The sequence below is a fragment of the Hemiscyllium ocellatum genome, chromosome 14 (assembly GCF_020745735.1).
Source record: "Hemiscyllium ocellatum isolate sHemOce1 chromosome 14, sHemOce1.pat.X.cur, whole genome shotgun sequence".
Lineage (NCBI taxonomy): Eukaryota > Metazoa > Chordata > Chondrichthyes > Orectolobiformes > Hemiscylliidae > Hemiscyllium > Hemiscyllium ocellatum.
This window is the reverse complement of record NC_083414.1, coordinates 50504457-50518058: the sequence shown is the minus strand read 5'-3', so window position 1 is coordinate 50518058 and position 13602 is coordinate 50504457. Positions and strand designations below refer to the sequence as shown.

The following is a 13602-nucleotide window of genomic DNA, read 5'->3' as shown; positions in this document are numbered from 1 at the left end:
GCTGTAATAGTACCAGCCTCCACCACTTCCTCTGGCAGTTCATTCCATGCACACACCACCCTCTGCGTGAAAACGTTGCTCCTTAAGTCCCTTTTGTATCTTTCCCTTCTCGCCGTAAACCTATGCCCTCTAGTTGTGGACTCCCCGACCCCAGAAAAAAGACTTTGTCTATTTATCCTATCCATACCCCTCATAATTTTGTAAACCTCTATAAGGTCACACCTCAGCTTCCAATGCTCCAGGGGAAACAGCCTCTCCCTCAAATCATCCAACATCCTTGTAAATCTTTTCTGAACCCTTTCAAGTTTCACAACATCCTTCCTGTAGGAAGGCGACCAGAATTGAATGCAATATTCCAACAGTGGCCGAACCAACATCCTGTACAGCCACAACATGACCTCCCAACTTATATACTCAATGCTGTGACCAATAAAGGAAAGCATACCAAACACCTTGTTCACTAATCTATCTATCTGCAACTCTACTTTGAAGGAGCTATGAACCTGTTCTCCAAGATCTCTTTGTTCAGCAACACTCCCAGGACCTTACCATTTGTTTTGTTTTTTCTGAAATGCAACATCTCCCATTTATCTAAATTAAACTCCATCTGCCACTCCTCAGCCCATTGGCCCATCTGGTCAAGATCCTGTTGTAATCCAAGGTAATCTTCTTCACTGCTGGTTAAAGCACAGCAGGTCAGGCAGCATCCAACGAACAGGAAATTCGACGTTTCGGGCCAGAGCCCTTCATCATTCCTGATGAAGGGCTCTGGCCCGAAACATCGAATTTCGTGTTCCTTGGATGCTGCCTGACCTGCTGTGCTTTAACCAGCAACACATTTTCAGCTCTGATGTCCAGCATCTGCAGACCTCACTTTTTAATCTTCTTCACTGTCCACTACACCTCCAGTTTTGGTGTCATTTGCAAACTTACTAACTGTACCTCTTATGCTCATATCCAAATCGTTTACATAAATGACGAGAAGTAGTGGACCCAGTACTGATCCTTGGGGCACTCCACTGGTCACAGTCTTCCAGTCTGAAAAACAACCCTCCACCATCACCCTCTGCCATCTTAAGGCAGACAATTTGCCCACAGCAGGCTTGGCAAATACCAGTGTGTTCATGATCAGATAATCTGATTTCATGGGATTGACTGAGGGGGGAGAAGAATGCTGGCCATAAACACAGGGATCAGTCCTCTCTTCTCCCTCACAGTAGTGATGTGTGATCCTTTCGGTCCATCTGAAGGGGCAGGTGAGACCATGATTGGACATCTCAATCTCACGTGGTATCTCCACCAGTGCAGTTTTGCTTTGGCATGTCAGTCTCGCTAATCCCAGATTGGAATTGAACCCACGACTTTCTTAGGCCAGAATGCTGCCTGCCATTTAAACCAAAGCCAGGAGTAAGGATGTCTATCATCCACACCTTGTCTGACCAGTGGGTGACTCCAGAACCAGACCCATGACTTTTAACTGGCCTTGAAATGGTATTGCAAGCAACTCCTTTGCATCAAACCACTACAAAAGCTCAAATACGCTTTAAAAACTAGAGGGACCACTCAGCTTCAGTCTAACACTAACCATAACAAAGCAACATCAGTCCAGTTGTTTAGAACATCTGGGAAGTTGTGCCAAATCTGGGAGAGGTGTCCCACATAATAGACAAACAGCAGTTTGACATTGGTATAATCACCCACTGATCCTGCCTCGTCTCTCACCAATTTGTGTCTTCCATATTGCGTTCCCAGACCAAATCCATCAGAGATGGTGGGCGTATGATGTAGTCAGGGAGGTGGCCTTGAATGCTCAGATAAATTTGAGGCTGGCTGTTTTGCAATGAATGACTCATCAAAGTTCTAAAACATTCCATCATCTCCAAGACAGAATCAGTAACATTCAGCATCCTATCCACCATCTTAAATCTTCATTCCCTCCAGCACGATGTACAAAGACAACAGTCTGAGTCTGCACGATGTACTGGATTCATTCACCAAACATTCAGAAGCAAATGTCTGAAACCCACAATTTGTGTTCCCTCAAAAGACAAAGGCAGAACAGACCACTGCCACTGGAAAGTTTTTTTTTGTCATTCTGAACGAGAAATATATTTCTGTCCAGATCAAAATTCTGGAACTGTCTCCCACAGAGTACTGTCAGCACAGCTGCACTTCAGTTGCAGTGGATCAAAATAGCTGCTCCTCCCTACCATCCTAAAAGCTCTTTAGGAAGAAGGTAAATGTAGAAATGCAGGTTGTTCTGCTATAATCGGTGTCTCGTTAATGTGAATTCACTGTAATGTGATTGACTAATTGGGGACACTGTTTCTAAAGCGCAAGCTTTTAAGATGTGTGTTGGCTGTAATGCAATTACATCACCAACCCTTTAAGTGCTGTTTCTAAGCATGATTTTTCTATAATGCAGGGTTGCACAAGAACGCACCCGTCGCATTATAGATCAGTCGCAATCTTGTCAACTAGCAAAACAGGCTTAATGGACCAAATGGTCTATACCTTCTGTTTCCTTTGTCTTGCCAGTGATATCAATATCCCATTAGTGAATAAAATAAAGCCTTGTACTTTCTCACGAGGCATTAATTATTTGTCTCCATATAGTTGTGTAGTCACTCTGTCTACTCAGTGGTTCTTCATAGTGTGGTATCACCACAAACGCTTCATTACTGCTTTATTTCCTCAATCAAAATTCCATAACATAAAAGAAGCTTTACCTTTCATTCCCACTTCTTTCAGTTTTTGGTAACAACCTTCTGAGAGTTACCCATTTTACGTCATTTGCAAAATTGAAGTGTGTAGTCTTGTAGCTTTTCACTGCCCACTTTCAGTGTTCTGCCCTCAAAGTACAATCGGCTAAAACCTTGCACTTCTGAATGCCTTAGCTACTACAGGTACGCAATGCTTTATCTGAAATCTTTGGGGCCATTGTTTTTCGGATTTCAGCATAAATGACATTTTCACAGTGAAATTAAAAAAATATTTTACCGAATGGCAGACACACGTGACTAATATGAACACTGAGACACAATTGACACATGCCAGTGCTGGGCCATGCCTCCTCGTCACATCTGAGTGACGTGGGCCGAATGGGTGTGGAGTTGGGTCACCTGTTCGCACCCCAAACAATCTTGTTATACAGAAAAAAAACTTCACGAAAAGACTTTGGATTTCGGAGCTTTTCGGATTCTGGAATTTAGGATAAAGGGTTTTGTACCTGGATTTGCAAGATCATTCTCATATTGGTTGCTCTCAGGCTTTCCTTTGGGAATTCTATTTTTTTGAGTATAGATATTAAATTGATAAGTCTGACATCTCTCCAGTAGAGAAGGATTGAAGAATGGGGGTAATTAGTAAATGCACCATTCTATCTTCCAGGAAGCTGGAGAAAATCAGTCCTTCGACTCTTATGTGCTTCGTAATGGAGTAGCACTGTCAGGGCCTCGCAAATGTGGATCAGTCCTGAAGCCTGTATATTATTCTGAGTACATGAAAGAATAAGATGAGAGAAAATATATAAGAAAAGGAATTTGCAGATCCAATAAATGCAAACCTACTGTCTAATGTTAACACTACACCGTCAAGGGGTCATCTTTTTAAAATGAAAATGGAGGAATTTCTCCGATCAGAGGTTCATTCGTGTTTGAAATTTCCTTCCCCAGACAGCAGGGGAGGTGGAGACATTGAATATATTCAAGACTGAGACAGATTTGTCACAGAATCATGGGATAGTTGTGGCATTGAAGGAGGCTTTTTTAAAATTCATTCATGGGTTGAGGGCATTGTTGATCAGGCAGCGACTATTGCCCATCCCTAATTGCCCAGAGGGCAGTTAAGTCAACCATATTGCCATGGATCAGGAGTCATATGTAGGCCTGACGAGATAAGGATGGCAATTTCCTTCCCTAAAAGAAGGACATTAGTGAACCAGATTGGGTTTATATGACCATTGACAATGGATTCGTGGTCATCATTAGACTTGTAATTCCAGTTATTTTTATTCATTTCAAATTCCACCATCTGCCATGACGAGATTCGAAAACCGGTTGCCAGCCGTGATCTGGGTCTCTGGGTTGACAGTCCAGTGATAATACCACAAGGGCATCACATCCCCATAATTGGGCTATTGTTGATCTCCAAGAACCTGAGGGTTGCGTATGAAGTTTTTTGGTCGGGGAGAAGTGAAGTTGAGTTATGGCCAGAATCTGATCACCCGTGATCATATTAGAATGGCGATCGTATTGAGGCTCAAAGGGCCTGTTTATTTTGATATTGTGCCAGTTGGTTTGATAAACAGACTTTGTAGCTGAGACTTTCTCGTTCAGACTTGTCTTTTGTTGCTATCTATGTTGGAGCCTTTTCCTCTACACAGAGGCATGGTGTAGAATTTAAAACTCGGTGGGTTTTAATTTTGTGGTGATGTGTAGAAAAGTGTAAAAGTTCACTGGTGAACTGAAGTGCCATCCATGAAAAGTACGGTAAAACAGAATATTTAATCGTCCTTATTTTATTATTCTTGGAGCCCTCGACTTGATGTATAGATTTCCACTTATGTATTTAAATAAAACAAGTGTGCTCGGGTGATTTTAAATATTCAAATTAAAGAAGACAAGAAATGTTGATCCATCTTGGGCCTTTTAATGAATTTTTAATATCGAAAGGTTCTGCCTGGAAATGAAATTATTCTAAAAATAGCGACCAAGCATTAAGAGGCATAAACAGCTCCCATGTGAGAGAAGCATAGCTATTTGTCATTGCTGTTATCTTAAACATTCTCGCTTCCTCGCAGTCCATTTATATTGCTTTCAAACAACTGCTGTGGGATTTGTATCATCATCTGTCAGACTTGTACCAAGTCATCTCGTTTGGTAAATGACCATAGCCATCACACAATCTATACTCCAAGCTGTGAGATGTGCCTTTAAGATTAACCTGACAAACTGCCTCCTAATAAACATACTGCCCAAATATTTAGCTGCTTTCACAGGGAGAAAGGGGCACAAACCTGTGAAGTGACACCTGATTCAAGAGCTTTGAAGAGTCAAAGGAGATTGAAGAGGCTGCAAGGATGGAGTGATCAACTGAAGTGCAGTTTCCACCCAATAATAAGTAATATAGAAGATTTGATATGTCCGCATTACATGTGATGTAAACGTAAATACATTCATAAAGAATGTTATCATAAAACTAACGCTAATTTTGCAATTAATTGTTGTCAGCAGTGAACTCATACTTCACCCTGACCTGTTGTTTAAATGTGTGATTTGTGATTCTGAGTTTTCACCTGGTGAAGTTCAATTTTAGTGTGACACACATTGGCAGAACAGGAAGGACATTTGACAAGGCTGAATAATGGATAACAAATGCATTCCATCTAATCATTCTTTCCTTGCAGCCTCTTCAGAATCCTTGAATATGCTGTCATTTACTATTCTCGTGTTTGTATCCAGCAGGGATAATTTGATAATGATCAGTACCAAGAGCTGGGTTAGCATGTATTGTTCTCTTCCTTTCCCAGCCTGTGATCACTGAATTTTGTTTTTATTTTTGCTAACGAGTTCAGGATATCACATCTGAACAAATCAAAGATTAAATTGGGAATATTCTACTTCTGTGCATCATGAGGTTGACCTGACTTCTAATTTTGTCCCATTCCTGAGCTGGTTACAGCAGAGTTCAAACTTAAAAGGGAAGTCATGTTGCTATACTCTCCATACTTACCTCTGCTTGGTGTAAGGGAAAAGCCAGCCAGGGTTTTTTTTTTAAGTTAACAGGTGAAGAGTTTTATATCTAAAATTCACTCTAGCAAAGTTGCAGAGATTATTAACAAAACGTTTAAAATGTATCCAACTGGTACTCATTTAAAAAAAGCACATGCAACCAACTTTCCACCAAACATCTCCCAATCCATGTGAGAATAAAACTCAACAAAGTTTTAGATGTTAAAACTTGACAAAGGGGCGGCATGGTGGCTCAATGGTTAGCACTGCTGCCTCACAGCACTAGGGTCCCCGGATCGATTCCAACCTCGGAATGTGTGGAGTTGCACATTCCCCCCCCATGTCTGCATGGGTTTTCTCCGGGTGCTCCGGTTTCCTCCCACAGTCAAAAGATGTGTAGGTCAGGTGAATTGGCCATGCTAAATTGCCTGTAGTGTTAGATGCATTAGTCAAAGGGGGGAATGGGTCTGGGTGGGTTACTCTCCGGAGGGTTGGCATGGACTGGTTGGGCCGAATGGCCTGTTTCCATTAGCTACTAATCTAATGAGTGCAGTCTGAAAATGAATTATTTCCAGATTGTCTTGAGGTTTGGTTTTGGTTTTCAGAAGAGATCATTTCTACCATTGCTGCTGTTCCCCAGGACAGGCAATTTGCAGTTGCAGTTTGGTCTAATTCTCTTGTTTTCTTGAAGACAGTGGCATTGATTTAGAATTCTCCCTGAAGAACCTTGAGCTTGTAGTAATAAAGCCTTCAGACCTCAAGCAGCTTTGATGAGTGAGATTTCCGTGAAAGAGAGACAGGGCTACAGGTGTTGCTGCTTCTGCCCTGTCACAGTTTCTATTGCTGTCGGTTCAAAAACAAGCATTTATTTTTACACCCATGACTTCTCTCTGAGACCTCAGACTTTGTGTCTCCATAAAAGAAATTTGTTTTTAACAAATGCAACATTTGAGCAGCTATTCACTAGTGTTCTTTGAAAAGCATTATTTAAGGGAAGTTCAAGATATTTATCTGTGATGTTATAAATGAATATTTTAGATAACAAACCCTCATAGCAACCTGTACATGTATATCCACTCTTGATCAAGCAGTTCTCACGTTTGTTATGGCTTTATGCTGTTCCTGTAAGAGTTTTCCTAATGCTGCATGTTAAATTTTCATTTAAATCCTCCTGGTTTTCCCCAGAATTCGACCTTTCCCAAGAAGAAACAGAAATTGCTGGAGAAATTCAGCAGGTCTGGCAGTGTCCATGGAGAGAAAGTAATGTTTCAGGTCCAGTGATGAGCTGAGGAAGGGTCACTGGATCTAAAATATTAATTTTACTTTCTCTGCACGGATACTGCCAGACTTGCTGAATATCTCCAGTAATTTTTGCTTCACATTTCCAGCATCCATAGTTCTTTGTCTTTCTTTAGTGAGCAGATATTTGTGATTGAACTTGAAAGCTTTGTGCTTTGTTTGTATCAATAGCTCATGGTGCAGTTTGTTACTACTGAGAGGAGCAACTCACAATTCCACGGATGCTAAAGATCGAAATAAAAACACTAGATGTTGAAGAAACTCAGCAGGTCTGAAAACCATCTACAGTGAGAGAAACCGTTTACGTTTCGAATCCTGAGTGACTCCTCTTCAGAACTGAAGGAGAGTCATGTTGGATTTGAAGTGTTAACTCTGTTTCTCTCTCCACAGGGGCTGCTAGGCCTGCAAAGTTTCTCTAACACTTTTTTCCGTTTTTATTGCATGGTTTTAGGGAGTGGATGAAATTAGCTGACACAGTCCTTCTATTGATCTGCAAGTTTCCATATTGGACGCTGCTCCTGTTATTGCTATCACAGGCTTTGCTTGACCATAATTCTCTGACATGGTTTGCGTAAATATGAGTTTCTAGACAGCTAAATCTGAAAATTAGTGGCTGTTAGTAGGTCACCGGGGCATCATAAAGCTAATGCAATTTTTTTTCAAGCAGACTAAGTGATTAAACTTCTTAAGTAACCATGTGAAATCCATGGGTTTAAAGGTTCAACATAATGTCGAATTGACATATTGGAATTGTTGAAGCACTGTGGCTTTATAATGGATTTTCTGTTTTCCACCGTTATAACATTCTCCATTGTGACTGGAGTTAGAAATACTGTAAATTATTTAAATGTGACTCGGAATTGCTCTGCACAGAGACTCAAAACTTGTTGGCAGAAATAATGCTCAAATGCTGTGTTCGTCTTTGATAATTTAATAATTAAAAATTGTGTTATTTAAAGGTTTTGTGAATGGTGCAGTTTAGAATGTGACAGCATTGAAAAATGGCACAATGGTTAATAAATTAGCAAGTTAAAAAATGTATTCCTCTCTCTTGTAGGTCAAAGAAGCTTGCATCCTTGGCCGAGACACTGCGGAATGTGAAAATCACAAAGAGTAATTTAAGCTTTGAACTGGAAGAATTGGAGAAAGCAGCGCTATTAGTTCAAGAGGAAGAAAATGAAATCAAGCCAGGGCAGAGTGGTCTCCAATCACCCCTGTCAGAAAGTGAGACTGAGGAAGAGAATGACTCTGAGGAATCGAGTAGCTCATCCTATGATACTGGAGAGTCTGATTCATGTGAAAATGATTTGTCTAGCTGTAGCATTTCTGAGGAAATGGATAGAAAATGTTTGTGTCATGCAAAAGAGGCTGACTGTGTCACTGAATTCAAAGCTGAAGAGGATTTGATCAAATTGAACTGTGGTGATGAAACTATGTATATGGATGCCACAGGATATCCAGTTAACTGTCCATTGGGAGAGACTTCCACTGATAAATCACCTCCAAGAAGATTGATAGAAGAAGTTGCAGATCAGTTGCAGTCAATGGGGTTTTCAGAGCACTGTGAAAAATCTGCTGTTGAGAATTCGGAGCACAGACCAACAAGCCTGCCTGTTCAGAATTTGGCACAGTATCAGCATTCACAGACGACCTCACAGCAGACTTTCTTAGAGGTGTCTCCTAAGAGGAATTGCCTGCTGCTTGTTGCAGATCCTGATAACACAGAGGATTTTATAAACCTGGCATGAGTCCAGCTTGTATGCTAGAAAAGAACAAACTGATTTACGTGCAAGTGGCTGACGCTGGTCATTGTACTTATTAAATCACTTTAGAAATGAAAATTTGCTCTTAAATGCTTTGGTGTTTACGCACATTTATATCAGATATTGTGCAAAAACTATTTTCCTTGTATCTTCAAAATAATAGGTATTGTCATAATTGCCTTTATTGTTGCATTGTGTTGTGATGTTAAATCACTATGCGATAAGTTTAACCAATGTTAGTCAATTTAAGACAGTTGAGATTTGCTTTCGATCCCATCAGTCCATATTGTATCTAGCCTATGTTTATTTTATGGTCGTCTTTTTTTATGTCAAGCAAGCGTTCGTCAAAACAGTATCAAATAGTAAATCTGTGGCAGCCCTATAGACAGCATGTCCTTCCAAGAACAGTGCTGTGGGCTGATAGAATATGGTTTTGAGTCAATGGACTCACCTTTTGCTCACAAACACATCCCATGTAGGATATTGCCTGTGAGCCGATTGCTGCCTCATTAGCTATGGAATTGTATGCAGTGTGAGAAAAGGGAGGCTTAAATGATGAGAGACTTGATTTTCAAAATAAAGAAAAGCGTAGGTAAAATGGCAAATGTAATTTACAATGTAATGTGCAACTGCTGGGCAGGAGCTGAACAGTCAATCCATTTGTACTAATAGTGTCACTCAAATTCGGATGTTGAGAAAGGTGCAATGCTCATTAAAGTTAATGTCAGAGCTGACTGGATCCTGGGAAAGCACTCATTATTGACGAGGTTGTGAAAGAGAGAGCACAAAGCAAGATGAGACTGAGCTGTACCTATTCAAATTCCAGCAAATGTAATCATCGAGCTAGATTATAGAATGGAAATTCAAAATAAACTAATTTACACACTGTAAAATCTGTCAGAAAGATGCAGCATTTATCAGGCACCTAATGATTGTCCTAACTGCCTTTTAATGATTTTAAAGTAGCACTAAGAAGCAACCTCTCTCTTCAAAGATTGCCTGATATCTGTCCCCACCTCTGGATTTGTTGAGATATTTCATATGGATTTGTATAATCCCTTGAATGAAAACAATGCAAACATTGAAATATTGGAATCCAGTAAATATGCTTCTTGCCTTTTCTGGTCCTCATGTCTCTTAATAATCGCAAGGCTTGCTTGGAAACCAGGAAAATGTATATCAGGAGCAACTGATATGTGTTCCTTTATGAAATAGAAACTGTTACATGTTATGTAAAAAACATTACAACCTGAAATAGTTGCTCCCAGACCCTCAGAACACCTTAATTTTACCATGAGGTAATGTGATAGGATTTATTGAGTCCTGTGAGAGCCAGCGTTCACACGTGAAAATGCAAGAATTTGTTTCTCATGCTCCAGAAAAATTGGCTGAGAGTCCTGCCAATCTTGCATTTTGAAATAGGAATGTGTGCAATTTTGGCATCCTGCCACAGGGTGTCACAATTGTAGTTTTACAAGGCTCATTGGAGAGCCGGTGCCATTGAAACAATTTATTTTTGTATGGTTTGTTACTGAGTTTGTGCAACAGCTTCCAAACTACTCACATTGCCTTGATCACGCCATGTTACTTTCCATTTAGTGGCTGATTCATTCTTCATAGCATTCAGTTAGTAAATCCATACTTGGTAAGTATAGGAACGTAGGATTTAGGAGCAAGAGTAGATAGGACCTATGGACCTATGGCCCTCTGAACCTGCTCCACCATTCAATAAGATCATGGCTAATCTGGTTGTGATCTTAGCTTCACTTTCCTATCTGGACCCTTCAATTGTCTTATTTATTGAAAACATATCTAATTCAACTGTGAATGAATTCGAAGATCCAGCATTCACTACCTTCAAATGGAGAAACCTCATACAAGTAAAAAATGTAGGAATACTGTTGGAATTTAATATAGGAGATCTTTAACCACAAATGAAATTTTCCTGAATTTACACAGCAAGTATTGTTAAATGTTCAACAAACTCTTGCATATTTATAGTACTTTTACTGCATGGCAATGCTTCCCAAGGTCATTTTATAGGATGTTAACTGTGATTCAGTCAGTTAGCAATCTTGTCTCTGAACTGGACTGGAACAGAGATTTGAGCACAACATTCGGGTTAATAGTTGATTTGAGATGTCCCTTGGATGGGATGTTAATCCAGTGCTCCATCTGTCCCCTCATATGGATGTAAAAGCTCGCATGGCACTGTCGTGTACCAGAGCAGAAGAATAATATTTGGTCAATATTTTATCCTCTAACCAAATCACAAAAGTAACCTGCCTGATGATTATCACATTGACCTTGCTTTGTATAAACTGCCTGTGGTATAAATTCCCACTTCATAGCAGTAATTACATGTCAAGAAGTAATTCATTGATTGTAAATAGCTTTGGCATATTGAGAGATCATGAAAGGGGCTACACACAGGTAAGTGTTTCTGTCTTTATGACTACAAGTGACTGGACACAAGTCACTAGCATGACTGAAGGTTCTAGCTGACTGAAGGTTCTAGCTGACCCAAAGCTGTAACAAACAGGGAAAAATGCATATCAAATAGATGGATAATCTCAATTGAGGTCATTCTGCACAATCCATTTGTCATTTCTTTTTTAAGTCCAAATTGAATTCTGACAAGTTGAGGAAATTTTGGGAGGGGGATTTTATGGAGAGATTTGAATGGGTATATGTTAGATCCGTGATTTTGTTTCATATCTGGTGGATCTGCTATGTTTCATGCCTTATTTTTGAAAGCAGATGGGAATAAGCTATCTCTGCTTATTTAAATGAGTGTCAATATGTTTCATAATTGTAGAATCACGACAGTGCGGAAGCAGGCCATTTGGTCCATTAAATCCACACCTACCCTCCGAAGTGCATCCCACCCACATTCTTACCCCGAACCCATCGCTATAACCATCCAACTATTTCCATGGCTAATCCACCTAACCTGTACATCCTAGATACTATGAGCAATTGCCCATGGGTAATCCACCTAACCTTCACACTCTTAGACTGTGGGAGGAAGCCCACACAGGTATTGGGAGAATGTGCAATCTCCACACAGACAAGGGTGGAATCAAATTTGGTTCCCTGGCACTGACACAGTAGTGCCAACCACTGAGCTATCATGCCGCCCTTAATGCTACTTACCATTTAGCTGCATGTCATTGATAATCTTGTGCTTGGTTGAATTCTCTGCCTGAAGGCAAGTCTGACCGGTAGAGCCGAGAGCTCCACCACTAGTTATCACAACTGTAATTTTACAAAGCTCCTTATTGACGTAGTGACACTGAATCAATTTATTTTTCATTGTGAAATTACCTAATGAGTTGTGCAACGACATTTAGCTTGAATACATCCAGTTACTCTCCAAGAGGCAGGTCCTGAATCCACCCCACCCAGAACAGAGCTGAAACCTTTATGAAGGTAGAGGTGTGTACTGTACCTTTTGAGAACGGAAGCTAGTAAGGAATGACCGAAAGCACAGTGTCCTGAACAATTTTAATATGTAACACTTGGTTGGAACAAAAAAAAATCAAATTTGACCAATCACTTTAAATTATGCTCCAGATACTAAAATCCAATCAAATTTAATATTTGGATGACATCAAACCAATGAAATGGTTAAATGTTTTGGGGTATAAAACCAGACATTTTGAACAGTTAGGGGAGAACTGCCAGGAAAACCAATAAGTATAGACTGTTAGCCAAATTGCTGTCTGAAAGGTACCTGTCCATAAGAAATTTTGCAGCAGAACACCAAAGCCAACTTAGAAAAAAATCTACAGAGGAGAGTCAACAAAGCTGACTGATTCTGAAATGTGTTTTTTTTTAGGGTTTTTTTTAATTGAACCAGTATTGTGGAGTAGGCGGTAAAAGGTTGGTGTAGGAGAAAGAAGTTGCAAATGGTTGTTTAATGTTCTCTTTTGGACTTAAAGTTAAAAATTAACAATTTTATTCTTTAAGTAGTGACCTATGGGATAGTTCTTTGCCTCTCAAAATTTAACAGGTTACGGTGTGAGGTGAGCTGCTTTGTATGTTGGGTTTAAATCAGCATAGGGGTTTACCCTGTGTCATAACAAACCCTATGGTGTTGGCATAAATCTGATCCACGCCAACCATGAGCCAGCTAAGCCAACCAGCCCCGAGGAGTCAGAATTGCTAAGCAACACACATTTACTTAAACGTTGTGGTCTAGAATGGTGGAATAAGGATGGTAGAGGCTCCAGTTCCCTTCTATCCCATGGCTGACCAGGAATATTTCCCACGTTCACCACTTGCCATTGAGGCATGTGTTGGAAGAACTTGCAAGTTGATACTTTCTGTTTTTAAGCTATATTATTGACAAGTAAATCAGACTCGAACCCAGAGTTTCTGGTTCAAAGACAGGAACAATGCCAAAAAACGCTCATAATTGGTAACATTATAGTTAAATATTAAACTGGTCTGTTGCTCAATGTATGCACAGCAAAAGAAATAGTACTCTTGAGTTAGCCCGCAGTCCCCAATCCCATTTATTATGAGATTTGTCAGATCCATATTTGTTGGTGAATCAGTAAGAAATCTGCCAAATTAATATAGGCAACAAAACCAGTTTTCAAGTATACTGAAGATTGAATTTATCATAGATTTATAACGATGTACAGCATGGAATGGCAATATTGCTTTTAAATATACACCTTCACTCATGTCTACAATCCAAATCTTAAATAGTCTCAATATTACTGAAGTGTTAGGAACTGACTGCACACCTCCACTAAGATCTTGTGAGGGTCTAACTTAACAACAGAATAAACTTTACT

The 13602-nt window shown here is 39.9% G+C and overlaps 1 protein-coding gene across 2 annotated transcripts in view; it reads left to right on the top strand.

Moving 5' to 3' along the window:
- shq1 (SHQ1, H/ACA ribonucleoprotein assembly factor) overlaps nt 1-8932 on the top strand; it is a 132586-nt gene extending 123654 nt beyond the window's left edge. For both annotated transcript variants that reach the window (XM_060835215.1, XM_060835216.1), the window contains exon 12: nt 8089-8932. In XM_060835215.1, coding sequence (XP_060691198.1) covers nt 8089-8779 — 691 coding nt within the window. In that variant the 3' untranslated portion in view covers nt 8780-8932. The remainder of the gene's footprint in view (nt 1-8088) is intronic.
- The last annotated feature ends 4670 nt before the right edge of the window (nt 8933-13602 follow it).